Below are 27,231 nucleotides of genomic sequence, written 5' to 3' on the forward strand. Positions count from 1 at the left end.
GGAAACAGGCAAGCTGTGGGGTGTCTGTAAACACATACCCAGGTGTCAGGACTACACTTTATGTCCTTAGACTTACAGATCAGTTGCTAGACTCTAGGACAGTAGAGGGCCTTTGGTGGGGCACATCTGCCACCTGTATGTACCCCTCCTCTTTACTTCCCCTATATCCTGAGTGGCACATTCCTTTAGAATTCTCTCCCTTCTTGCCACAGAGAATCAGAGATAGACTGACTGGTGTTAGGGCCTGAGCTCTCAGAGCCTTTCATGCTGCTGTCTGTATTTTTATGGTATTAATAAACTACTGGCCCAAAAGGAAAATTCACCCATGTCCCCTGGAACCCCCAAACTGAAGACCCTTCACTAATAGTCTAGGTCTTTCCTCATGATCTTCCTGCCTCAACCTGCCAAACACTGGAAGGACAGGCATGTGTCACCACACTTGACTCTCAACTGCCCTTTTATAAATGAGAACACTAAGGCTTTGTGATGGCTAGGATAGCTGTTCCTACGTGGTGCAGCCCAGATTTGAGCCCACTGTCCCCAAAGGCGATGCTTATCACAGTATGCTGAAAGACTGCAGGGGTGGTGATGATGGGCCAGCAGGAAGACCAATAACAGCAATAGTTCCCCTCCACTACAGGAATAGACAAAGTCTGGCAGTGAGCTTCCTGGGAGCCCAGTACTCCTGCCTACATGAATACAGGGATTATGAATTATGGATGAAAGGAGGCCAAGGTTAGCTTTTGAACTCCTATACTGAAATATTTGCCGCTTCATGAAGACCCATGTGCTATGCACAAGGTCATGTTGACCTGGCAGGCACCAGATGAGCTTGTTCCGAAGACTGAGAGGAGAGCAACAAGGCCATGCCATTGAGGAGACGGACGTCCTAGAAACAGCTTATTTGGACACTACTTTGTGTAGACATGCATTCATAGAATCACAAAAATCAAAATATTTATTTTGTTTTCTTGCACACAATACTTAAAACATTCCCATTACAGCATTCCTGCTCTTTGAGAGCTTACAGTCTCTGAAACAGTCAACATGAATGTAGACCCAGGAATTAAGGCATTGCATCAAACGCAGACCTTTCGTTTGGAGGCATCTTCTGAAGTGGCTGGAAACAGCAGGCTCAAGATTAAATGACATGATGTACAAACCCAAGCCCATGGCCTGAAAGGGAGTCTGGGACAACCCTACCATAGGAGTAGTTGAACTTTTTGATGGATGCTGAGGAGGTTCCACATGTGGGCAATGGGGTGTTGAGTATTCTTTCATCTTGGACTGCAGTTAGTACCTAGGATCTGTAACTCTGAGGACATTAATCCTTTACCCAGCTTTATAGAAATTCCAGTGGTGCAACTGCTTCTTGAAACAAACTTAAGACTTCTACCTGCTTTGTAAATACAAAATTCTAATTACGTAATTATAACCACAGCAATAGCAATGCCTACTGCATCAGGAAGGTGAGAGAGATGTTAAACACTAAGCTACCTGGGATAAAAGACAAAGGAAAACGTAGGGCAGGGGCTAAAGAAACTCAGCTCTAGCCTTCCCACAGAAGGAGACATTAAGATAAAACAAACACAAAGGCTGGGCATTAAAGTTCAAGAGGATAGGACTTAAGCTAACCTATGTTCTACACTAACCACATTCTCTAGCAACCTCGTTGAGGGATCTCAAGTTTAGGACTTGCAGTAGACTATTTCTAATCTGAGGCTACCCTGAAGAACCACATTAAAGTGAGGTTTCTCTTGGTTTCAGATTCACAGCACCTTGTCCTCACAGGCCTTGTTCCTCTCACCTCAACGATAAGGTGCTTAATGCTTTATTTTTAGGGTGTTAGGGCTTAAACACAGGGCCTGACATATGCTAGGTAAGTGATCCACATGGAGCTGCATCTCAGCCCCTGGAAGGTGTTTTATAGCAGCTCACCTGGAGAGTTCTAGAGAGCACCAGGGTCAGCACTAAGTGTGGTTTTTGTATTCCCCTGGGTTATTATTCCTTGGCTTCTGAGATGACAGCAGGCTATTTGCACCTTAATGTTGGGCTCTGTCAGTACCTGTCATTCACATGCCATGCTAAAAACTAGCACAGCAAGATGAACTAGAAGAAAAGCAAAGCTCTAAAGATGATTTCTAAGATTTTTGGCTTCCATTTAGTAGGCTTGGTTCAAAGCCACCAAAGTACACATTCCTGGTTCTCCAATATTTAATTGGCACGCACAGAGAAAGTACAAACTTCAGAACAACAATACTGGACCAACAAGACAGCAGGTTTGTTTCTTCTGCTCTGAGGCACAACTGGATCTAGCACCAAAGAGGGCAGGATTTAACAGACCAGCAAAGGAAGAATCACTTTAAAGAGGTAGTTTGGGAACAAGCCTGCATTTTGATTAATGATTGACAGAACACCCAATGAGATTCTTTGTTGAGAAAAGCAGTTTTGGCTACCGTGATCTAAATAAGTAAATCCCATAAATAATAAAGATGGTTAAGTAGTGGATGGGACCTACGTAGTGTACACTGAGGACAATCTGGCTATCAGCATGTCTCTCCAAACAAGAAAGCTTGGTTTTTGCCTTTCTGGCCTTTTGCCTGGCTGACTCACACAGCAGATCAAAGGTCTCGTGGCCTTCAAATAACTTCCAAGGAACCTTAGATCTTTAAAAGTCAGGACTAGCGACTTCATATATGCTGAGAGTGTACTTTGGCTGTAATCCCACACATTGTATGTGGGTACACATAAAGCATATTTGGAGGTGAATAAATGTTTGTGGAATGATTAAGTGTTGACCAGCAGCATTTAGATGTGACATGTGCCCAAGGCATACCACCTACTAACTAGCAATTCAGATGTTCATGCCTGATACCAGGCAGCCCCACCCTCTGTCCCTTCTAGGTGCAACTTTGCTAGTTTAATGCAGAGACTCTTAAGGTAATCCTCTGGACTGTCAGTAGAAACATCACCTAGGAACTTAGAAATGCCAAATTTGGTGGCTCTGGGGTTGAGGTCCACCAAGTAGTGTCTTAGCAAGCCCTCTGGGTGATTCTGAAGCACTGTGAAATTTTAAAATCATTGGTTTTGAGGAACACATACAAAAACAATACAAAATCTTGTTCAGTTGGGACAAACCAAGGTACTGAGTCAAAGTAAAATACTAATGGTTTTATTTAACAATCTATTTCTGTTGTCTTAAATTGATTGTCCTGTTTTTGTTTTGATTGGCAAGTTCATTCTAATCAAATGTTAAGTAGGAACACAAGTTGATGACTGAGCGAGAATACAGACTCACAGACTCCCCACTCTCCACACTACACGGTTTCAGTGTAACACATCATGCCTGGAGAGAGGCACATGTGTTTCCCACTCACTGAGTTAAGACCGGAGCTTATTTCCTAGTGTGGAATTTAAGTCCCGGTTGGATGAGATGTCCCTAAATGCCATCAATCCTGTTTAAGTTACAATCCTTTTCCATCACTGACCCAGAACCCCACCTACCAAATACACATATTATCTGTTTAAAACAAAATGTACCCCCCCCCAAAAAAAAAAAACCAGAAAAGTAAAAAGAAGCAGATAACCAAGTCATTAACTAGGAAGCTACCTGGATTAGATAAGGCTCAGGATGATGAGGGAGAAGACATCTCACAGGTGACTTCTCAAGAGAAAAGTCAATCTCATCTTATTAGAAAAACCACTACTCAGAGACTGTCAGCTAGGCTTCTATTCAGTAGGTGTGTGTATATGAAGAGACAGAAGAGAGAAGGGATGATTGGAAAAGGAATCATATCTTCCAGTCCCAAGATGCTTCCCACAGCAATTAATAAGGCCATTATGTGGAATCTGATGTCAATGGCAGTGCTCTGTGATGTCCACCACCACTGCCTTCTTCCAGCTGAAGAGGAAGTATCCTGTCCCAGCCCCTGCTGCTACTGCAATGCATAGGTACCCATTGTAGGTCATGAAGATGAGCATGAGGAAGTAGCTGATGACTACCTGGATGATGTGCAGCACAGTCTGCAGGAGGTGGGGGAAGCTCAGCATCTGCTGCCTGGGGAATAAGTGAGACAGGAGAGTCAGACTTAGGCACCTGCAGGTCAGGAGAGCAGCCTAGCTGTCAGTACAGCCTCAACTAGACTGCAGCACGGCTATCCTGGAAACTCAGGAGGGAGTGAGTATGTTTGTGTGTGTGCACATGTGCATCCACATCTGTTAAGAACTTCTGATTTTCCATAAGACAGGGTCTCATAAGTCCAAGCTGGTTTCAGACTATGTAGCCAAGGATAGACTTGAATTCTGATCCTCCAGCCTTCTCCATGTGCTGGGATTCCAGTCATCCATCTTGTCTGGTTAGATTTAACTCTTGACAGGAAGGAATCAATTACATTCAGCCATTTCTTTATATCTTAACTATGAAGTCTTAAAATACCCATTATTGCATAGCAAATATTTTAAAAACTAGATACTGTTAAACTTCTTTCAAAGTGACAAACACTTGCAACATAGAACAAACATGTATGTGCCTTTGCAGGATCCTAAATACCTGGAACTTCTAAAGTTACATAGATTCACTGACTCTGGAAGAAAGAATACTTGCTTTGTTACATTATTAAGAGCTCTCTAGAATTTTCCTCTGGATCTGTTCCATCTTCTTACCCAACAGTTTTGTGCGTTTCCATAAGGATGGTTCCATTTGGTCCTGGGACAGGCATGGAATTGTAGCGAATGCTGACTTGAGACTTTCGAAGCAGACCCTCTCGGGCTATCTTGAGTCCTTCATAAAACATTGCTAGTAAAAACACTGCCACGAAAGCTCCAGCCATTTCTGAGGAAAAAAGGGACAGGACAGGAAAGGGGAGGGGAGGGAAGGGAAGGAAGAGAGAAAAGAAGGAAGAGATAAAGGTACAGTCAAAACTGTTATGGGCATGCTGCTGGGCACACTGACACAGGCCTGTGATCCCAGGGCTCCAGAGAATGACGAGTGCACAGTCAGCCTGGGCTATACGGCAGGGACCTCTCAAACCAAACCAACCCAAAAGAGCACCAGGCTCACTCAGTTTGTTGAATATGTCAAGTTGCATTTCTACCCACTTGGTAGAGTTGAGTCTTTAATGAAAAGTCACTGCCTCTGTTCACAATCATACTTTCTGATTATATCTAAACACATACAGAATATTGAAAGAAGGCATAGTTAACTGTTGTTTTATTGTTTAACAGAGTTTTATTGTGTAGCCCAGGTTGATCTTGACCTCCTGGAGATTCTCTTGCCCCAGCCTCCTGAGCAATGGGATTAAAGGTGTGCACTATCACACCAGCTAAAACAACCTGCTTTTACAAGTGCTGCCTAGATATTTTGAATACACATTTTAAGGGATTATGCATACATAGTTAAGCATTGATAAGATGAATTGTATTTATAGGACTAACAAATTTAAGATACTACTAAATGCTTTCTCTTCCTCTCCCCAAAGCAAATTGGTTTATTTGCAAACTAGGTTTGGTACCTAATGCAGTTTAAGTGACTACTAAACTCATGCAATTGCTGTTTAAATGTAAAGCATGCCAATATACGATGGATACAGAACAGTAAGTGACAGCTACCTTAAAATGAAGAGCAGCTCTATGATGTGCCAAGCACCAGGAATATGGAAGTCATCATTTGATGCAGCAGAGAAAGCACTGGTTTAGGGAGAGTTCTAGAAAGTATGGTCCTTGTTTTAGCTTTGAGGTACTAACTGTGATTCAGGGTGGGCATGCTATTTCTACTACATGAGGGTTCAGTTATCTGTAAACAGGCAGTTATGAGATTAACACTGTTGTTTTTGGAGGCAGCATCTATGTAGTCCTGGTTATCCTTGAACTCTCTATGAAGACCAGGCTGGCCTTGAACTCACAAAGATCTTCCTGCCTCTGCCTCTCAACTGCTAGGATTAAAGGTGTGTGCTCCCATCCTTGGCAAGATCAACTAGGGTTATATTGTGATATTTAATTAATTAATTATAGTCTTAGGCATAGGATCAGTAACTTGGCAAGCAAGAAAAGGATCGAAAAAGATCTTTATCTCGCATTTTAATTATATTTTAGTGCTCCAAAGCATATGCATTAATTAAAGGAAGATCAAAAATGTATTGCCTCTTCTGCCTAGGGACTAGGAACTGTGATGTTATGTAGCACAACCATACAGACCCAGGGACAGGACAGAGAGAGGTACTGAGTTTCCAAATCTCATGACACTGTCATCTTCAAAGGTTATCTGATGGTTACTCACCTCCAGGTGTGTTGATTACCAAACCCGAAAACAATAGGTTCACATTCTTAAAGTCAAAGTTGAAGGTCATAGGCTGCCAGAAAACCAAACAAGTCAGTTAGAGAAGATGGAGGATCCTAATGGGAATATTCTAAGGGACTTAGGATATTTAAAAGTACTATGTCTGGATAAGAAGGAATATTGAAGCAGTGGGAAGCTTTACTACCTTGGCACTAAGAGTGCACTCCCCACCCCCCCAAATTTATGTCTTTCTCTCTTTTCTACATGAAACACAAACATTAGGATTTAATTCAGGAAAAGGTGAATTTCAAAAGGATTAGGGAAGAAAGAATTCTAGAAAATCTTGGTTCTGGTGTCACTCTGTAACAAGCCTGCCACATGAACACTGGTAAGCCACTAGACTCGCCTGGGGGGGGGGATCTGATGTGGTTTCCCTCTGGGGTAACCCCGAGTGTGACCCTTACCATCATCATCATCATGTTGTCCCCTCCACCGTGGGAGTGTGAAGCTGTGGTGGTCGGGTGATGGTGAGGTGGCATGGTAATGTTGTCGTCCGTGTGGTTCATCCCCATATGGTTCATCCTCATATGGTGCACCCCCATATGGTTCATCCCTATATGGTCGGAAGGATCCAGTTTTCCAGAAAAAGATGAGATTCAGCAGAAAAGTCTTTCAAGAAAAACAATTATATATATTAAAAACATAGAATTTTCTTGATAAATACTTTGTCTATACAGAATTTTGCCCAATGAACAAAAGCTCTCCTGCATGCAGAGTAACTTGGACTACTAAGGATTACCTTTGAGAAAAAGGACCAAGGGCTTGTCCTGAGGCTTGGGATACCTAGTCCTTACTCTGCAGAATTACTCCTCTAAGACACAGATTTAATGTGTATTTAATTTAAGGTAGAAAAAACCAGCCCCTTCAGATGACAGGAAATAGATAATTTATAATAATGTAGAAGTGTAAGCCATTAACAAAATGTAATTGCTCTAAGGCTGTTTAATCATAAATAACAGTAGATAAAAAGCCAAAACTTCAGATAAGTCTCCTAATTGGAGTGGTCTGCACTTAACCAGGATGTTCAGATTCCACTTAGGCTTAGAGGACAATCAACTTTGAACTCATTTAAATCTGGAGAAAGGTCTGTTGCTGCCTCAGGCAAAGAGTGTGCCCAGACTTCAGAGACAGTTTCAGTCGCACCAGGACATTAGAGTTAAGAACATGAAAAACAAGGTATAAATTGGATGAATATATTAAATTAGGTTTGGAAGCTGCATATTCAGCCTTGTATCTTGCATCACATTAATGCTTTTCTGCAGAGGTCAACATGAGTCAAGGGGCAGTAAAGCCCATGGTTGTTGTGGAGGCTGGGGACTGTGGAGTTGGGATATATGCACAGAGAGAGATTTTCATAAAAATCTGCCTTTTTCTTTTTTGTTTTTCAAGATGAGGTTTCTCTATGTAGCCCTGGCTGACCTGGAACTCCCTCTGTAGACCAGGACAAACTCAGTCTTTCAAGTGTGTGTCCCCTTTCCCTCCCCCAACTAAAAGTCTGTTTTTTTCTAAGTTTTATTTATTGTTTGTATATAAATATTCTGCCTGTGTATATGAATGTGTCATTTGTATGCAGTGCCCACGGAGGCCAGGAGAGGATGCTGGATTCCCTGGAATTAGAGTTACAGATACATGTGAGCTACCATGTGGAGTGCTGGGAATGGAGCCTGGGCCTTTTGCAGAACCTGCAAGTTTGCTTAACCTCTGAGCCATCTGCCTACCTCCTGAAATCTCTTTATGTCTCCCACAACAGTATGTAGAAAAAATTCAAAATAGGAGCAGGGCATGATGGTATACACCTGTAACCTCAGCACTCAGGAGGTTGAGGGAGACAGATTCTGAATTTGAGGCAATCATGGGCTACACTGTGAGACCTTGACTCAAAAAAGTAAAAGAAATTCCAATTAGGTACCCATGGACTTGAGTCTGTGTATGTTTCTGATTACTCATCAATCAAGCTCCTATCGAGGGCCAAAGTCCGAGCTAAGTACTAGTAATCCACAGCAGGAAAAGCAAAGTACCTGATAAGGAGAGAAGCAGAGGTAAACAGAATAATCTCATGATGTAATCAGCACTATGGAGGAAGAAGCAGGGCAGCATGACAGCGCTGAGATGTGCATGGATGCTTCCCAGCAGAGCATTCACAGCCAGGAAGCTACATGTCCAACAAGAGCACAAATGTGCAGCCTCCCCTCTCAATTCCTACTCACGACTCTATGACAGCAGGCTTACAAAACAGGCACAGTTCTTTCACACAAGCAAGTTCTACTAACTGTTATACTAGACTCTACATTATCATTATAGACTTGACAATGTATCTAGTCCCCTTAAGACCACTGTTATGGTACTAAGTGGTTTTGCTCATGAAAATTTTATAATAAACACCAAATAACAAAATATAATAGTGAGCCCACAAGTGTCAACAATGAGATCATGGGCCAGCAGTCAGCAGTTTTCCTTTAAAAAGGAAAATTATGATGGAATGGTGGGATTATTGGTTATAACTTTTGATTCTGAACCAAATAAATGAAATGGCGTCAGGATAAAAGGAGCCAGAATGACTAATACTCACAAACAGAAGTTACAAATTTTTATTTTCTTCCATCACAAGGCTGGAAGCAATAACAGAAAAGTACCAAAGATAATTTCATTCCATGTTATCAACAGGAATCCAGGCCATGGAGAGGCAGTGAACATTTTATTGGGTGCTGTTATTTCTATAAGGCTAAGGGAGATAAAGAAATGAACCAGACGGTCTTTCCTTAGAGACAAAAGAGTTGGAGAAGCTGAGCACACACCTCATGACGTACTCTTTAAAAGCAGGAACACAGCAACACAAGCTACTTGCCTGTACCCTTGATTTCTTCAAATTTTGCCAACACTGTTTTTAGTAACAATATTTGAAGACCTGGAGGCTTCCTTTTGTTTAAGCCCCATGTTCCAATTAGAGCGATCTATTCAATGGTAAACTATCAAAACCTCACAGACAGCCCAATGACCCAGGAATTCATACTCAGAACTTTAAACTATGCACCTGCTCTGCAGCATCATGTGTGTAGGGTGCATTCCATATTCAGATACAGCAGGGAAGAGAGCAGGAAGACAATCTGCTTGTTTTTCTTGTAGTGGACAATGAACTTCTGTAATGGGAACCTTCTGCAAGGCTTACCCAGCGGTGTCTGAATAGGGAGATACAGACTGGTGGAAATCAATATACAGTGTAGCTCAAACTGTAACTTGAAGTCCTTGTGCTCACTAAGCTTACTCTGAGGACTGTAGCTCAGAGGCACATCATTTGCTTAGCCTGTGTGAGGGCTCTGAGTCTGACCCTAACAGTGAAGGGATGAGATTAGGAAAAATCCAATAGAACTATGTCAAACCAAATTTATATAAATTATATAAATACATAATATTAATGTATAGCAGGAATAACAGAAATTATTTATGAAAACATAAAAAATAAGGGCTGGAGTTATAGCTCAGTGGCTGGGCACTTGCCCAGCACAAGCAATACCCTGTGATCAATCACCAGCATGGCAAATTGTTCATTTATTTATTTACTTATTTATTTAATTTTGTATCTTTATTTACTTTTATTGTATGAATTTTTTGCCTTGCACACATGTCTGTTCACTAAGTGTGTGTCTGGTCACTGTGGAGGTCAGAAGAGAGCATCAGATCCTCTGGAACAGGAGCTATTGATAGATGGTTATGAGCTACTGTGTAGGTACTGGGAATTGAACTTGGGTCCTCTGCAAGAGCAGCCAGTGATTTTAACCACTGAGCTATCTCTCTAGTCCTCTAAAATTTTAGACCATAATAAGTAAATGCTAGTCTATATTTTTTTCTGTCAGTTTAGCTTTTCAGTGATGTGCCATGTGTCTGGATAACTGACACACACTCTGTCTGTCTATCTATCTATCTATCTATCTATCTATCTATCTATCTATCTATCTATCTATCAAATTGAACACACACACACATACATCTCAAACATACTTAATCCATTCCCTGTACAACAGAAATTCTATTCATAGGAGAAAAATTACTATTGTTGGTTTTCCAGTGATAGCTTTAAGTTGACCCAAGCTTGGTTCATTCTAGAACAAAAATGGATACTGACAGAATAAAGAGTAAGTCAGAACCCAGAGGCCCTTCAGACTGGCTTAGTTCACAATATGAATGGTGCACCCTCACAGTAACCTGGAGCTGTTCTGTTTGACTTATTTTTGCTTCTCAAACTTCATGGCAACTTGCTCTCTAAGAACTGTCTTCTGTAATTTAACTCCACCCTGACCACCTCTTTCTAAGAACCTGGTTCAAGGTCTACAAAGTAGCTGGTGTACATTTTATGGAATTGAGTTCTCCGTTAAAAAGCAATTAGTGGGCGGAGCAGTGATGAGTAAGAGGCGGAACTTAAAATCTCTGCAATAAAGCAATTATCCAATGGGTTTCTGTCTGGACATTCAATGGGTATATAGCAATTCCACACTAAAACTCAACTGTCCCTTTACTCCTTATCCGCTGTCATTTCATCAGGTTCACATATTATTTATAAAGAAAACATGGATAGAACTGAAAAACAAACAAAAACTTCCAATCTGATAAAAACCGTTTTAAAATATTGTTGTTACTGGGCTTCTTATAAGCAGGTAGAAAGAACAGAGATATTGTACTTTTATTTACATTGTTGCAGATTAAGCTAGTTTTCTTTTAATAAAATTCAAGTAGAAAATCACCTATGATTTGGAAAATGCACTGAGGCAATTTAACAGCAGGCATGTGGAAGTTCCTAAGCTCCTAGTGGAGACAACCTGTATTTTTTTGAAATACAAAACAGTCTAAGAACTGACAAACAAAACAAAACAGCACAGATTTTAAGGAACCTGGTCCATATAACAACTAAGACATCTCTTTCTATCAGCTTCTCATGAGCCCATCATCTTTAGAGGTGCCTGACCTTGGTTCTGCCTGAGACAGATCCCATCAGGTGGAGAGAAATGGCACACCCCACAGTGTAGACTCTGCACTGAATGTTGGGGAGCCTGCTGTTCTTTCTGTGTTGTCCTTTCCTGCACCTAAGCATTTGTATTCATACAAACAGCTTTCTTTCTATTGTAATGCATTCAATCTAACCCTAAGAACTATCAGAAAAAGCAGTTTCCCCTCTCTTCTCTAACAAAGACTCACCTAAAAGATCCACTTGAGGCAGGTTGAGGCAGGTCATGTAACAGACCTGCAAACCCAGCACTTGGGAAGCAGGTCACAAGTTTCAGGACAGTCTGAGCTACATAAGGAGACCCAGTCTCAAAAAGCCAATCCAAGCCAAGTAAAACAAAATGCTTAAAAAGCTAGATTTCGGAAGTCCTCAAATCTCTAGCAAAATAAAAATGAATTTGTGGTCAGAAGCCAGAGCATCAGTAAGAAATCCAAATCCTCGTGTACTGTGAGTCTGAGCACTCACTGTATTTCTAACAGGTGAGCTCTAAGCTTCACATTAGTTTATTTTCCTAGTATTACATAACGATAGAGGAGAAATACTCCTTTGGGACTATGGAGTAGACCCACAAAAGGCAATAAGGAAGTAGTCAGGCTTGGCAGGCAGGCTCTTCTAGCCCAGGCAGATGTAATCTAGAGTCCTAGACAGTTCTTCTGGAGACTGCCTAGGTCTTTCCCAACTTTTGTGATAAGAGGGATAAAGAAGGCTTTTATTCTTAAAATTATAAGGGTTAAGTTTCCTTTTACATTGGTACAAACACAAACCAGACATTCAGCTTTCCTACTTTCAGCAAAAAAAGATGGAGAAACTCAAGGTCAAATACATTAAACGACAATAAACAGGGACTCTTGCTTATGGACTATGTCCATATGATCAAGTAAGCAGTTTAGCTGCACTGATACTACCCTTTGATGACCTGCACAGGGCCAGTAGATAGCCTGAGTACTGGCCAGACTATGTTTCGAGTAACTTTCAAAACTTCCTTGTATGAAGGATTGTTTTACTCTCTCATAGTGTACCTCTGAAGATGACTATAGGGAACTTTCCTATGGCTAAACTTCAAAATTTCTTGATGGCTTTATGAAAATCAACCCCCCCACCCCTCCCTTTAAGGTTTACTCATTTTAAAAAGTTTCCTAATGAGCTGATGTTTCCTGATGTTTCATGCCTTTAATCCCAGTACTTGGGAGGCAGAGGTAGGCAGATCTTTCTAAAATGGAAGTCAGCCTGGTCTACATAGTGAGTTTCATTCTAGCTAGGGCTACATAGTGAGATTCTCCAAGTGAAACAATGCTTCAGTTTGACCCACTAACTTTTTGCTCAAAAAGGGGTCATCAATAAATCCTCACCTGCTTCTCTTCACAGCACTGGCTAGGTTGGGCTAACAATTGATTTAATGAATTTCTGTAAATTTTCAATGATCACTATCAATATGTTAATTTCTTTTTCTTTTTTTTTAAACATTTATTTTTTTTATTGGATATTTTATTTACATTTCAGATGCCATCCCTTTTCCCCATTTCCCCTCCCTAGAAAACACCTATCCCATACCCCCTTCTCCTTTTCGCTTTTATAGAATTTTTTTAATGTTAACCAATGGCTTTATAAATTTGGTAATGCTCAATATCAATCAGAAGTGTAACCTAATACCCAACCTAGATATATCAACTATCTTTGACTGGCAGAGACATGTGAACATCTGCCTCCATGTCTGGCCCCCCTCTCTCTTTCTCTCTCATCACCTAGCTCCTCTAGTTTCTTTTTCTTCACCACATGTCACAATAAGCATTACTTCAGATAGTTCTTGCAGTCCCTGGAAGCACTTTTCATGGGAGGAAACCAGGCTGGGCCATTGTACACATTCAAGCAACAGCAGAATTCATGTTGTTGAATTAATTACTCATACATTAGGCTCCCAGGCTGCATCAAAAGGAACCAACTACCAGACACATAAAGGGGAAAACTACTTCAAACAATTAGACTTAAGAGCTTTCATTTATGAGAGCGGCCAATAATCTAGGCAAACAAGAAATGCTGCATGGATTGACAAGTTTTTAAAATCATAAAACAGCAGCTATCAATTAGTGGCTCTTTCTCCTGGAGGCTCTTGGCTAGGAATATATATTCAGCAGGACAGTAATTCAGCTGTCCTGAGACTCCAAATCTAATTCTGTCTGTAGAGAGCAAACTTGTGATCTGCTTCTAATCAGAAAAAGAGAAAGAAGTACTCTGTTTCTGGCTATTAGTTGAAGGTCACCTTCTCATGTCATGAGTTTCATCAGCCCATACCACTCCATCTTATTAAGCTGTTCACACTGAACAAGCACGGATAGGAAACCTGTTGGGGCAAGACAGATGCTGGGGGGACTGACTTCATGAAAAATTACATAGAGACTAAGGGCCACCAATTTTAAGAGAAAGCATGCTAATGTCAAACAGTGCTAATACCCATTGCTCAGTCCCTCTATCACTTATGTCTCTTGTGTACAGACAAGAATGAATAAAACTACCACATAAGCAGCAACAAAGGAGAGAAAAGAAGCCAAAACTAGTTTAAACATGAGACATGATAGATAATTAGTTTACTGTGAAAATTGTTTTTTACTTTAGATCTCCATTTTCCTTAACTGTAAAAATAAGACAGTATATTATTAGTGGAGCCCTACCCAAAGCTAAAGCCCCATTCAGCATTCCTGCCTGTATCTAGTAGAATAGAATGCCTCTACCATCCTCACTACTGAACTTACTTCAGGGAGTACCCCACTTTATTTACCTCCATCGCCTACAGACCCAAGTAAAATCTAGAAAAGCGGACCTTTCAGATTGGACTAGTCATTATTTATTTTTTTGTGGTAGTGGGACTGAACCCAAGGCTTTGAGCTTGTGTGAACTCTATCACTGAACTACATTCTCCAGCCTGCAAGGTGAGCTTTTAAGAGTTGGATGAATTAATCTCACTTCAACTATTTATTTCATAGAAGTCTATAGGTTGAAACTATAAATTTGAATATTTATATTTCTAGCCTAACTGGTTTGCCTTTATAGATAGATGGCTTTAAAAAAAATGTTTATTCTGATTGACAAATGTGAGGAGATGAAATGCCATCCCAGACCCTAGGAACTGCGTCTTGAAGGCCCTAAACCTTGATAAACAACACACAAATGTACAATAGAGGAAATTCAAGAACTGTTAGTTTAGATCAACTTAAAAGTACATTTACTCTGTACATTTACTAAATAAATAATTGCATAGAAGCTGAAACAAATAGCATGTTAAAAAAATCCTTTCTGGGGCTGGGCGTGGTGGTGCATCTATGCCTCCCAACACTCAGGAGGTAGAGACAGGAGGATCTTTGTGAGTTCGAGGCCAGCCTGGTCTATAAAGTGAGTCCAGGAGAGCAAGGGCTCTGTTACAGAGGAAACCCTCAGAAAACAAAAGAAAACAAAACGATGGAGGAAGCAAGGTGCAGAGTGCCTCAGAGACCTACTCAGTACTCTACTAGAGAGAGAGGCCCTTGGCTAGAAACTGCAGATTTTCCCACCCAGCTTAGTCTCTGGAAGTTACAAGACCTTCTGGCTGGCCTTGGGGTTTCACCATTGACAGCTCTGTTTCCACCATTGTGCCTACATCAATCACTCTTGTGCTCCAGCCTCAAATGTCCACCCTTCCAATGTCTTTGTGAAACAAGTCCTCCCTAGCTTCCAGCATCTACTTCTCAGACTACTACACATCTGTAAAACATGTACCTTTTCCAGTAAGTCTAGCTGGGGCTAGGTGGCAACAAATCCCTAAACTGTCTTCATGACCTTTCAATCTGCGCTTATTTCTGTCAGCATGCTAACAGAATGGTGTAGAGAGAAGGCAGAACAAACAGTTAACTGAAGCCATTATTCCAAAATTCCTTCTTATCCACCACAAATATTTCAAACCACTTCTGCAGGCTTATTAATTATTATTTTGAGATGCTAAGAAAGCTGGTTTCAAGCAAGCAGGACCCCAAAGAAACAAACAAATGGAAAGACCTTAGAACAATTACAGCATGGATCCATCTGTAAATATAGAAATTTTTAATATCTGCTCCAACACCTGTGGGGACATGTCAAGAAGGTGGATTGCTCCATTCCAGAAATATAAGTGAACTCTTCCAGCCAAGCCATATACAGAAGGTGCTCCACAGAGGTCTGAATTATGCTATTTGATGGTGATGGTGTTGATCCAAGAACCAGCAGTCCAGGTTAAACTAGTATCTCCAGTTCAGGTGTTCACTGTTTCTCAAGCTGTAAATTGCTTTCTAGGCTGCAATAGAAGAAACTATTCTCCTTCATGGTACTGATTTTACCTGACTCTTAGGTCTGTGGCTGTCTCCCTCTCCTCATATCTCAGTCTAATCCTCTTCACATGGGTCTTGGTCTCTGTCTCTCTCTCTCCCTCCTTCCCTTCCTCCCTCCTCAGTCTAATTCTCTTCACATGGACGTGTTCCACTAAGACAGATCTTATCTTTTCTGAATGAATTTAGCACTTTGAAACTTACTTTTTTTTTTTTTTTTTTGACTATGTCCTCTTGAAATTCCTTTTTCTCCCATATCTCCACAGGTCCAAATCCTGTGCCTATTTCCACTTATCGTGCAGTACACATACAGCATCCAAACTCAGGATAAATCAGAGCCCATAACTCTTGTGAGTATGCACTTTAGTTCATTCTGTAGAACTAGGGTATCACTTTGATGAGGGTTGTCTTGTATTTCTAACAAAAGAAATCTCTTTTTTTTGGACTTAGCTACTTACACAAATTTTAACCAATAGTTCTTAACATACAAGATGAAAATATCACATATACTCCCTAAGTTCCTTGAGGACAAGAAACTTTCTAATTGCTACCTTCCAGCCTCTGGAAGAACATTCTACCAGAAGGGATTTCAAAGGGATTTTCTGAGCTGTGTATGAAGCTCATCCATTTGGTTGAGGGCTTGCCAGCCTGCAGGAAACCCTGGGCTCCATACCCAGCACCACCACTTAAACAGGGCATGGTGGTGCATGTCTGTATTCTTAGTATTTAGGAAGTAAAAACAGAGGACCAGAAGTCCAAGACTATCTTCTAAGCTACATGAGAGTCTTCCCCTCCACACAAAGCACAAGTATTTATTAATTCTTATAAAATCCATGTAGATTTTAATATCCATTTACATGGAACTACATAAAAATGACAAGCTATTTGCTTTTGGGGAGCTCCTCTAAGGGAGAAAACCCTCATTAACTATAGCAAGTATATATGTATAGATATACACATTTGTAATAAGTGGATGAAGGGGAAAACAACTGTAGATGGAAGACCCATGAAGGAACAAAATTAAACAGAATGGGGCAGGGAGGAAGAAAAGATGAGGACTCTTTACAGAGGTGGCATTTAAGATCTGCTAAATTATTAGCACTTGGTATATGGGCAGGAACGTGTCCCACTGAGACAAGAGAAGAATCTAGGGCATCCAAGGTCAACAACACAGTCAGGGAGAGAAGAGGTTAATGAGATTGAAGTGGCTGCTCCTTTGTTCAGACTTTGCTCATGGAGAGAGTTAAGAAGTATCAGTTAAAGGACTTAGAGTTCATCAGTCAGGAGCCTATACACTGTATCTGAAGGGTAACTGTGGTTCTTTCCAAGTAGCAAGCAGGGAGAGCCACAGCATGGAGTTACACAGTATTCAAATTCTAGCTCGATTCATTCCTCCCTCCTGGAGATAATTCTTTAAACAGTCCATAGTCTTTAGGTTTGCAGTAAGTACCATGTTCAGAAGTGCTAAATTCAAAGCACTTGGATAAAAACCATTCAAATCTGATACTTGTTAGCCAGCCAGCCAGCCAGACAAGCAAACAAATAAACCATAGGTAGAATAAGTTCCAGGAAGAACACATAGCAGAATATAAAAACCGAAAGTGCTTAATAATTTCTCACTGGACCTCATAACTCTGTTACACCAGAACGCTTTCTACAGTAACACAAACCTCATGCTTCAGTTGCACCTCCCCCCACAATTAGTGACTAGCAGTAGGTAGCTCCAGTTTTTAATTCCTGCTTTAAAGACAAGGGACAACATGGGAGATTGAGTCTACAAGTTGGATGCTTGTTCCAACATCATCATGCAGAATTATTTTGTGTAAAACACTTCTTAGTCTCCGTATCACTGACATTTTGAGCTATACAATCCTTTATTACAAGCTGCCACATGTTACAGGATGTTTAATAGCATCCCTAGCCTCTCACTTGCAGTAACAGCTAGAAAACAATTCCCACTCATAGACTCATACTTCTCTACATAATTCCCAGGCAACATGAGTTTGAGGCCATTTGAACCTTTATGATAATTACAATTAGAAAATTTGGTTCTAGCCCTGATTATTTTCCTTTTACATTAAGCAATTTAACCTTTTATAGTTCTCTTAGTCAAAGGATGAAATAATTTATCTTTAGTGCCATTCAGTTTAAAAATTCAGATGTGGACAGCAGTTTTAATAAAGCAAACACACACTTGCCTTTCTAAATGCCTGGGAGTTGATATGCTTTCGACATTCTGACCTTTCAGAGGCTCTAGCATGTACTTATCACACACAGATCATCTGCACTTTCCAGTTCACTCTCAGATAATCATCTCCTCTGAGAGGCCTTTTGCCAAAGTGGAGACGGAGACTGCTTCTGGAGTTGGGCTGCTGACTGGGTGCATGGCTCGACACCACTGGAACTCAGACATGAACTCATGAACACATAAAACTGGGATAACATCACACCATTATAAAAATCAAAGGTAAATGTATACATGAAAGCAACTGCTACCCTAATAACATACACAATAAATAATAAATGCTAATCAGTTTCTTCCTAACTCAGGTGCTTCTCAAAACACAGTCCAAAGACTACTTGGATCAGAATTACTAGTAACATTGCTGAATATAAACCCAGGGAGCTAAGGAGGCAGGATTATGAAGTCCAGGCCAGCTTGGGCTACATAACTTCAAGGTCAGCCTGGTCTACCTAGTGAGACCTTGTCTCAAAAACAAAACAAACAAATAAACAAAGAAGCAAGGGATGGAGAGATGGCTAATGGTTCAGAGCACTGGCTATTCTTTCTAGCATGCAAATGACAGCTCACAGTAATCTCTAACTCCAGTTCCAGGGGGATTCCATACCTTCTTCTGGCCTCTATGGGTACCAGGCATCTACATGAAACATGGCCATTCAAGCAGGTAGAACACCTGTACACATGAAATTTAAAAAAAAGAGGTGTGTGTGTGTGTGGGAGAACCAAAGTGATACCACAATACCCGCCTCCCCCCCCCCCCCCAATTCAGTCTGTTCTGGGGTTTCGTGGGAAGTATAATACATTAAGATACTGTTGAGATGGGCCAGTGAGATAGTTCAGCAGGCAAAGAAACCTGCTGCCAAGTACTTTTATCCTAAGTCATCCCTTGTTAGCCCCAAATTGTATATCTTCTGTAGTTTTGCATTTCCGGTTTTAAAAACAAGGAATCTATACACAGGAAAGAGACTTTTTTCCTTCTTAGTTATGGCAATTCAGCAAATTTGCAAGTGATCTGCATTCACTTTCCAGTGGGTAGGATGGTGGGGTAGTACTTACTGGCTGTGTGCCCCTGGGCAAATTACGTACTAGCTTTGTGCCTCAGCTCTGAAACAGGGAAAATAGAGTAACTTATCTCAGAGGGTTATTGTAAGAGATATTATCTGGACTCCACTGAGGTAAGAGCATAAGAGAAGAGGTTAATTCCCTCTAATAGGGGTGACAAAGCTGGATGTGGTGAATCATGGCTGTAATTCCAGCCTACATCCATAAGGCTGAGCCAGGAGGGCTCCGGGTAGCCTGGGCTAAACACTGAGTGAGATATTGTCTCAGACAATCAAAATAAATAAGTAACAACAGAGAGAGACAACAGTATATGTTTTGAGACAAAGTGGATGCAAACACTCAGTGTCAAAACCCAGTAAGTCCTCCACGAACATTCAGAGTCATTACCTTGTTAGGTTTTGATCTCAAATTCCTAAGATGGATGGTGTGTCACTTTATAATTGGCTATTTCGAACCAGTTTCACACTATATATCATGAGCTCCAGTTCAAGGGGGTCAGGCTTATCTCAAACTTTTAGCATCCTGGCACCAACTGTCTCAGGGCTGCTAGTTCAAAGCCCGGCCAAGCTAATCTCGGGCCCATAGCATCCTGACACCATGAATCTTAAGGTTTGTTTAGTTAGGGCCATCTGTTCAAATGGTCAGCTAATTTCCTGGGACTGAGGCAACACAGTGTTTGACTTACAGGTTTTTATGTCTTTGCTTTTAAGAGTAGGGTTCAGGGGATCAACTTATGATTTTTCTATCTTTCATTTTCATGATGCATCCCTTTAAAGTCAGTCCTGGGAGGCACAGCAGGAGGATCTCTGAGAGTTAGAGGTCAGCCAGAGGGACAGAGGAAGAAACAGTCTAAAAAACAAGTAATAAAAAACCCTGCCCCCTAACCCTCACAAACTATTACTTCTTTTAAGAAGGCCAGGTGGTGGTGGTGGCACATGTCTTTAATCCCAGCACGCAGGCAAGCGGATCTCTGAATTAGAGTTCCAGGATAGCCAAGGCTACACAGAGAAACCTTGTCTTAGAAATAAAAACCAAACCAAACCAAACCAAACCAAACCAGACCAAAAACCAGACCAAAAACTAAACCAAACCAAACCAAACCACCCTCTTCCAAGTTCCATTTATTTAGCTACTATGTGTCTGTAGGCCTTTAATCCCTGGCCTCCAGGGGTAGGGGTAGAAGGAATTAGTTTTCTTCCTCCACCAATGTGAGTTTTGGAGATAAAACTGGTTTCTTAGAGAATTCCTAGAAAGAAGGTGTCTGTAGAGGCTGACTGACTGCTAAAAATAAAAACAGAATGAAGAGCCTGGAATACTGCCAATCCCATAGCTTAACTAGGGCTTCTTCTGAGTTGTCTTTAGGCCCCCTCAACGAGCTATTCTTGCCAGCTCAGTAATCAAAACTAACACCCTGATAAACAAATGAAAACCTTTGTATTTACTTCATAAAATCCTATTTTCTACCAACTTGATCATATTTTTTTTTTGTATTTACTTTGTATTTACTTCATAAAATCCTATTTTCTACCAACAGTATCAGGGAACACTTAGGCCTATCCACCTGGCTGCTAACCTGCAAGCCTGGAAATCACTGTGTAGACCAGGATGGATCTGAACTCTCAGACATCAACTGGAATTAAAAGTGTGCAGCACTTTACCCTTCCTAAGCTGATACTTACAGTGACACAGTTACAAATCCCAGGGCCACCCTTCTTTCCAGTCTCCACCCTCCTCAGCCGGGGGTTTCAGGAGTGTGCCTCTCAACCTTTTAGAGGCAGGGACACCTTTCACCCATGTTCATCATGTGCTCAGTCATTTTCCTAGTTCCCATCTGCACCTTATTTCCCCTACAATGTTTCAAAGTTACCACTTCTGCCTATTTTCTGACTACAAAGGATGCTTTCTTATAATTTTTTTTTTTCGTTTTCCAGATGGTTTCTCTGTATAGCTCTGGTTCTCCTGGGACTCACCCTGTAGACCAGGCTGTCTCAAAATCACAGAGATCCACCTGCTTCTGCCTCCCAAGTGCTGGGATTAAAGGCGTGCACCATCACCTCCCAGCATAATTGCATCTCTATATTTGTCTGTTTATATATTTATGGTAATTTCACTAGGATTTTGGGAAGGTTCAAAATGTCATCTTGAGATGGAATGTGATTATACTACAGTGTATCTATGTAGATAACATAGTCTCTTGTCCATTTTATCTTTTCCACATTCCAGTTTAGGAACAGGAACAGGTCAGAGGTACAAGATGGCACCCTCTGACACTGCTGAAGTCACAACAAGGAAACTCTTTTCATACGGAGTTTTCTGCAAGGTTTCTGAGCCTCTGACAGATTACCAGGAAAATGTGGCCTGCAGGCCTTCAATCATCCAACAGCAGCTTTCCCTGGAAGACTGGGAACCTTTAGTAGAAAGGGAAGCTTGTGTTAGTCTACAATTCTGTCCTCTAATTTCTAGTGGTAGTTCAACAGTTGGCCTGGTTAGTGCTTGCTCCTCAGAGTTCATTGGAACCATTTCACAGACTATGAATATTTAGTGCCTGGTCAACATGTGAATTTTATTCTAAAATCCAAAAAGTCAACACTAATCAAATTGTAGCTTCTTACTGTATATCTTGGTGACTGTAAGAGTTCATAGTTGTCAGATGTGATGGCATACACTTTTAATCCCAGCATTTAGGAGGCAGAGGCAGGTGGATATCTGTGAGTTTGAAACCAGCCTGGTCCACATACTTAGTTCCAGGTCAGTCAGAACTACATAATAGAGAGACCCTATCTCAAGACAACAACAAAATACAAAAACACAATAACAACAACAAGAACAAAATCTAAACCAAACCAAAACCAATCCCCTCAAACAAACAAAAATAAAACCAAAACAAAAAAAGTTATCTCCTCATTTTGAGTTTTATGGTTTCATACACACAAAGTGAGACTTATGGGAGTAAAAGGGTATATGTCCGATATACCCCATATGCTGTGCCTACTGTGTGTGCTTCCCTCCACAGCCGCAAAACAATGTTCCAAATTTTCAACCAAGAATGGAAACCAGAAAGGCATTTGCATGCATTACTGCAACATACATACACTCAGGCACAGCTCAAGGGAGCTGCTTGTCTTTAATCTTCTCAACAAAGGGATGAGGAGTTGAAAGGCAACAAAGCTGTGCAGAGAAAAGGACCGGCAGGAACCTGGAAGGGTAGCAAGCTGGATTACTTGATTCCCAGGGGTTACAGGAAATCCACAAAAAACTGACAGGAGGCTCTGGCTTAAAGCTGCAAAAAGCACACAGCAAATCTCAAAAACACCTTGGGAACTGAGCAGCAGAATGTAGGTGGTGAGGAAGGAGGGAGAGAAGGTTCCAGTTTATGCTTAAGGAAGTATGAGGAAAGAAATTGGATGTGGTGACATACTCCTAAGACTTCAGAGGCAAGAGGATCAAAAGCTCAAGGCTGTCCTTCATCTACTTAAGGAATTTGAGGCCAGCCTAGTCACAAGATACCCTGACTCATAATAATAATAATAATAATAATAATAATATCATAATGAAGAAGAAAAAGAAGTTATTGGCTGACAATTCTGACTTGCTTTATGGTCTCTCAGCTCAAAAAGACATGGCTGTGAAGGTGCCACACACTTCAGAAAGTTACCAGCCATACCCCATAATTATTACAATATCTGAGAAGAGGGGACAACACATTGGCGTGGGGCTCTTTATAGTTTCCCTCCTTCTGTGGATTGTTCTAAAGAGTGAATGTTCCTGTGTGTAAGTAAGGTAAGTATTCCTGGGACATGGTCTGTTTTTCTACGTTTAGAATACAGTCACTTTGTAAATGAGCTCTTAAGGAATGCCATATTGAAAAGCATTAAGAAATGTCCAGGACTGTGACACAGGGTACTTACCTAAGTGTAGTTTGTGATTCTTAGCAGAAACCCCATTTACAGGAAAGAGACATGTGCTAATCAATCCCCTTGTGCAATATTAGTGGCTCCTAGTTTTGCTTTATCAGCTATTAAGCCTGTCCAAGGCCTCTGTAGAGCCACCTCACTTATGAGAAAAGAAAAACAAAGTTCTTAGCAACTTTTTAAAGACTGTATCACCAAAATGACATCTGGCTAATCTAGACAGCTGGTTACATACTCTCTTGGAGAAGCCCATACCCGTACTTGGGTCCATCTTGCTTTCCCTCCTTCCCTTTGGGAAGCTTAAGTACATCTGTCTGTCTTTCTCTTAATCTTCATATTTCAGCCTATATTAAAGTATCTTTAATGTTCCTATACGTTTCAGAGAATTCCTTGGGCTGCTGAGGATGGCAGCCTAGAGCTGCATCTGTCCTTTCATGGCTGACAAAGTGACCTATACAAGGTCCCCATTGAAGACCTGGTCTCTAATAGAAGCTAAAATGTTTCAAGCGTTTTTTTCTTTCTTTCACATGGTGATTAAACCCCTATAAATTGTAAGTCAGCCTTCATGCATACATCCCCTGAAACAGCTCAAAACATTTATCCTATGAGAAAATATGTGAACTGTCATACGTACATGTCATATGTACAAAGCTACTCATTGCAGGACTGTTTGTAACACCAAAACACTGAAAGCAACACCTGAGTGTTCATTGATTAAATTAGCTATCATATTTCCAGAAAACAGAATACTCTACAGCCATTTAAGAGTAAGGAATGTCTGTAAACCTTTAGAGGATGACCTTCCAGACATAGTATGAGATTGGGAGGAGGAGCAGAGCACACCATACCATATGATTTATAATGTATTTTAAAGGGGAAAAGTATGTACACATAGTTTACAACTTAAAAAATTAAACGATCAGGTCCAATTCTTTCATTTTCCACATGGGGAAACCAAAGCACATGTTATGGAGAATGACATTTCCTTCATAGCCAATTTTACATTTGCTTCTGCAATGGGACTCTGTAAGCTCTGCCCTCCATTTCTCCAGATGGTTTGCTGGGAGGTACCTAAGCAGGAGGGGTTTCTGTGCCTCACGTATCCAGTTTTGGCAGTAAGCACTATAGAGACTCTTTCCTTTGGCCCACTCTCACCTTTCCACACAAAGACCAGGTATAGAAATACATTCTTCACAAAGGCCTTTAGAAAGCTTTTATTTGTCTGTTCCCCATACACAACTCAAATTTGATACGACAAACAAACTGAAAGGTTCTTTAGTTATGCAATGGTAGAAGGTCCCAAGTCCACTGGGGAGTGGATCTCCTGGACACTGTACTCCATATCTCTGCTACCCTTTGTTGCTGGTTAAGCCACATCCTGGAATCAAGCAAGCATGACATAACCTCTTTCTTGTTTCTCTTACACTGCAGTCTGGGTGTGGTTTCAGTCCCATAATTAGAACTATTTCGAATATTATTTATGCAAAGATTTCAGAATGCTTGACATATGGTACCAGAGTGAAGCCAGGTACTGCACTATGTTTCACAGACTGAAGTTTGTCACATATTAGCTATGTGACATTAAGGAAAAACACGACAAAACAAGACAAAACAAACAAACAAACAAAAAAAAAAAAAACCAAATACCAGTGAGATGGCTCAGTGGGTAAAGCATTTGTTGAACAAACCTGGACCTGAGTTCCATTCCCAGAACCCAATCAAGGCGAAAGAAAAGAACTGACTTCACAAAGTTGTACTCTGATCTCTACATATATGCATGCCCATACCCACACTTGCATACAAAAAAATAGATAAATAGCTGGCCTTGAATTTACTATGTAGCTGAGGATAACCCTAAATTTCTGATCTTCCTGCTTCCTCTTCCCAAAGTATATATAGCTTTTGGTCATTTGATTTAAAGAATACTAGCTACTCAGACACATGCAGGGACAAAGCATTTCTTCAACTACTTGCTTGCTGTAGTTGAAGGCAGACTGTACTTGCTACAATCCAAGGTCTTTTATTGTTTAATCTCTTCTTTAGTTAAAGAGGATTTCAATGGATGCTCCCAGAATATGTTATGAAACAGAAATTAGAAAACAGTTGGATTGTTCTTTTTATTCAGTAGGAAACTGCAATTAAATATATAATAAAAACTGGTGTCCCATCAACCCACTAATTAAAAAAAGACAACATTATCAAAGTGCATTAAGAGAGTGCAAGTGAAAACAAGACAATTGCCCCGGATGTGATGGTTCAGGTCTTAATTGCAGTGCTCAGGAGGCAGAGGCCTGGGCTACATGGTGAGATCTCTAAAAAATAAAAAAAGCTAAGTAACAGACTATGGGTACATAGTTAACAGCATTCCCCTTTTATTTTAGAAACCAAATGACTACATTTTAGTGTTCTGAGGTGCTTGAAAATTATATCAATTTAAATAGTTCTTTACCAGTAACTAATTAGGGAAGGGCTCAGCAAGGCTAGAAAAGTCCATTAATGTGCTGCTAATGTTTTGCTCTCAAGCCGTTTTTCTGAGCTTACTTTTGAGAGGCAGACTTCCATCTCATGCTGCATTGCATAATGTCCTCAGCCTACAAAAGCAGGTTGTGTACAAAACCCTAGGGCCATTGTGTAAAGGAAAAGAGGTAGGGTGGACCCTTCTCAACCCCTTCCTTCTCGGCGGGGTTTGCATTCCTAAGGATGGGCCCCTCCTCTGCTTGGGGATGTTACCTAAATCATAAAATGATACAACTCAAAGCCATTGAACTTCAAAAGCATTTTCTTCCCAGTATTACTACAAGGTGTGTGTGTATGTGTGTGTGTGTACACTTAATACTGTAATGTATTAAGTATAAGACTTCATACCTAGTTACAAAGAACAGGAGACCTAGTTTAAAGATGGCTTTTTTGTGCTAAGAGCTGAATGTGGGAATATAGGCATGAGCACCCAATGTCCTATTGCCCTACCCCCTGCCCCAGTCAAGCTTGCCTGGGGCAAATTTTAAAGGCAGTTTTCTGGGTGATTTACTTGACATTAGTTGAAATCCTGTCACTATAAACATTTCAACTTTCTAGTGATAATTGTGTCACCTTTTCTCTCTTGTTCCATTTCTGGGACATAAACTCAACAACAGAACCAATTAAGAAACAAGAGGACAGCTGGGCAGTGCTGGCGCACGCCTTTAATCCCAGCACTTGGGAGGCAGAGGCAGGCGGATTTCTGAGTTCCAGGACAGCCTGGTCTACAGAGTGAGGACAGCCAGGGCTATACAGAGAAACCCTGTCTGGAAAAACAAAAACAAACAAACAAAAAGAAATAAGAGGACAAAGGAATGACCTAAAGAGCAGAAACATTTAACACAAACACACACCCACACACACACCCAACGATGGCCTCAACCTTGTTATCTACTTTGCCTTCTCTGATCCTGAACTCCTCCTCTCCCCAGTGCTGGGATTACAGACCACCATTGCTAAGGATCAGAGACTTCTTACACTTAATTATTACCTTCACAACAGTCATTTCAGTTTATTTACAGTCTGGAATCTTTGTTTTCCTCAATTTGAAATTGAGATTACAATCCAAAGGGAAACTGGATTGAAGCTTTTAAGATTACTATCAGTGCCCTAAATAGTGTTTACCATGCCTTACCTCACCTCACCCAATCTGTATGACTCCATGTTCTAGGATTACTAAAGGGGCTACCTCCCCAAGAAAGACAAACTTCCTTCACAGACTCCTAAACTAACAGGATTTTAAAAATGTTAATCATGTCATGCATTTAACTCAGCATTGGAAAGGCAGAGGCAGGTGGACCTCTGTGACTTGGAGGCTAGTCTGGTTGGCATAGCTCCAGGATAGCTGGGGATACATACTGAGACCCTGTCTGAAAATCAAACCAAGCAGCCAAAAATATTAATCATGTCATGTAGAGAATAAATCATTTCATGCTGATCTAATAGGAAACTTGTCACTTTGGAGTCTAATAAATATGGCTTTGGGTTGCTTTTAAATATTTTTTAATTCTCTGTGTATATTATCTCAAACCATCAGAAAACAATCCTAAAGAATCCCAAATATTTTAACTGACAAGGAAGAGATTTATTCCATGTGGCCATAATGGGAAAAGGGGGAAAAAAATTCAGTGGCCCTCCCCCTACAATCTGCCTTCAGGATTCTGAAGTGAAGGCAGTTTCAGCAGAGGGACTGAAAGCAGTAATAATAGTCAAGGTGTGGTCTCTACATCATTGTGTTTTCTGTAATAAACAAAAATTGTGTTTAACAAGTTTAAATCTCTTTCCAGGAGAAACGGTTATCTCTCTGGATGGCCCAGGCTTCAGACTTTTTTCTCCCAGAA

At 40.8% G+C, this 27,231-nt stretch overlaps 1 protein-coding gene across 2 annotated transcripts in view; it reads right to left on the bottom strand.

The window, feature by feature from the left end:
- Positions 1–931: 931 nt before the first annotated feature.
- Slc31a1 (solute carrier family 31 member 1) overlaps positions 932–27,231 on the bottom strand; it is a 29,820-nt gene continuing 3,520 nt past the window's right edge. Inside the window, exons 2-6 of one of the 2 annotated variants that reach the window (XM_076934859.1) lie at positions 18,508–18,573; positions 6,739–6,943; positions 6,275–6,347; positions 4,663–4,831; positions 3,740–4,057 (exon numbers count right to left, since the gene is read on the bottom strand). In XM_076934859.1, the coding sequence (XP_076790974.1) occupies positions 3,856–4,057; positions 4,663–4,831; positions 6,275–6,347; positions 6,739–6,885 (591 nt within the window). In that variant the 5' untranslated portion in view covers positions 6,886–6,943; positions 18,508–18,573 and the 3' untranslated portion in view covers positions 3,740–3,855. Of the gene's footprint in view, positions 4,058–4,662; positions 4,832–6,274; positions 6,348–6,738; positions 6,944–18,507; positions 18,574–27,231 lie in introns of both variants that reach the window. The other variant, XM_034502759.2, reaches the window with a different exon arrangement.

This window comes from Arvicanthis niloticus, chromosome 5 (genome assembly GCF_011762505.2).
Source record: "Arvicanthis niloticus isolate mArvNil1 chromosome 5, mArvNil1.pat.X, whole genome shotgun sequence".
Lineage (NCBI taxonomy): Eukaryota > Metazoa > Chordata > Mammalia > Rodentia > Muridae > Arvicanthis > Arvicanthis niloticus.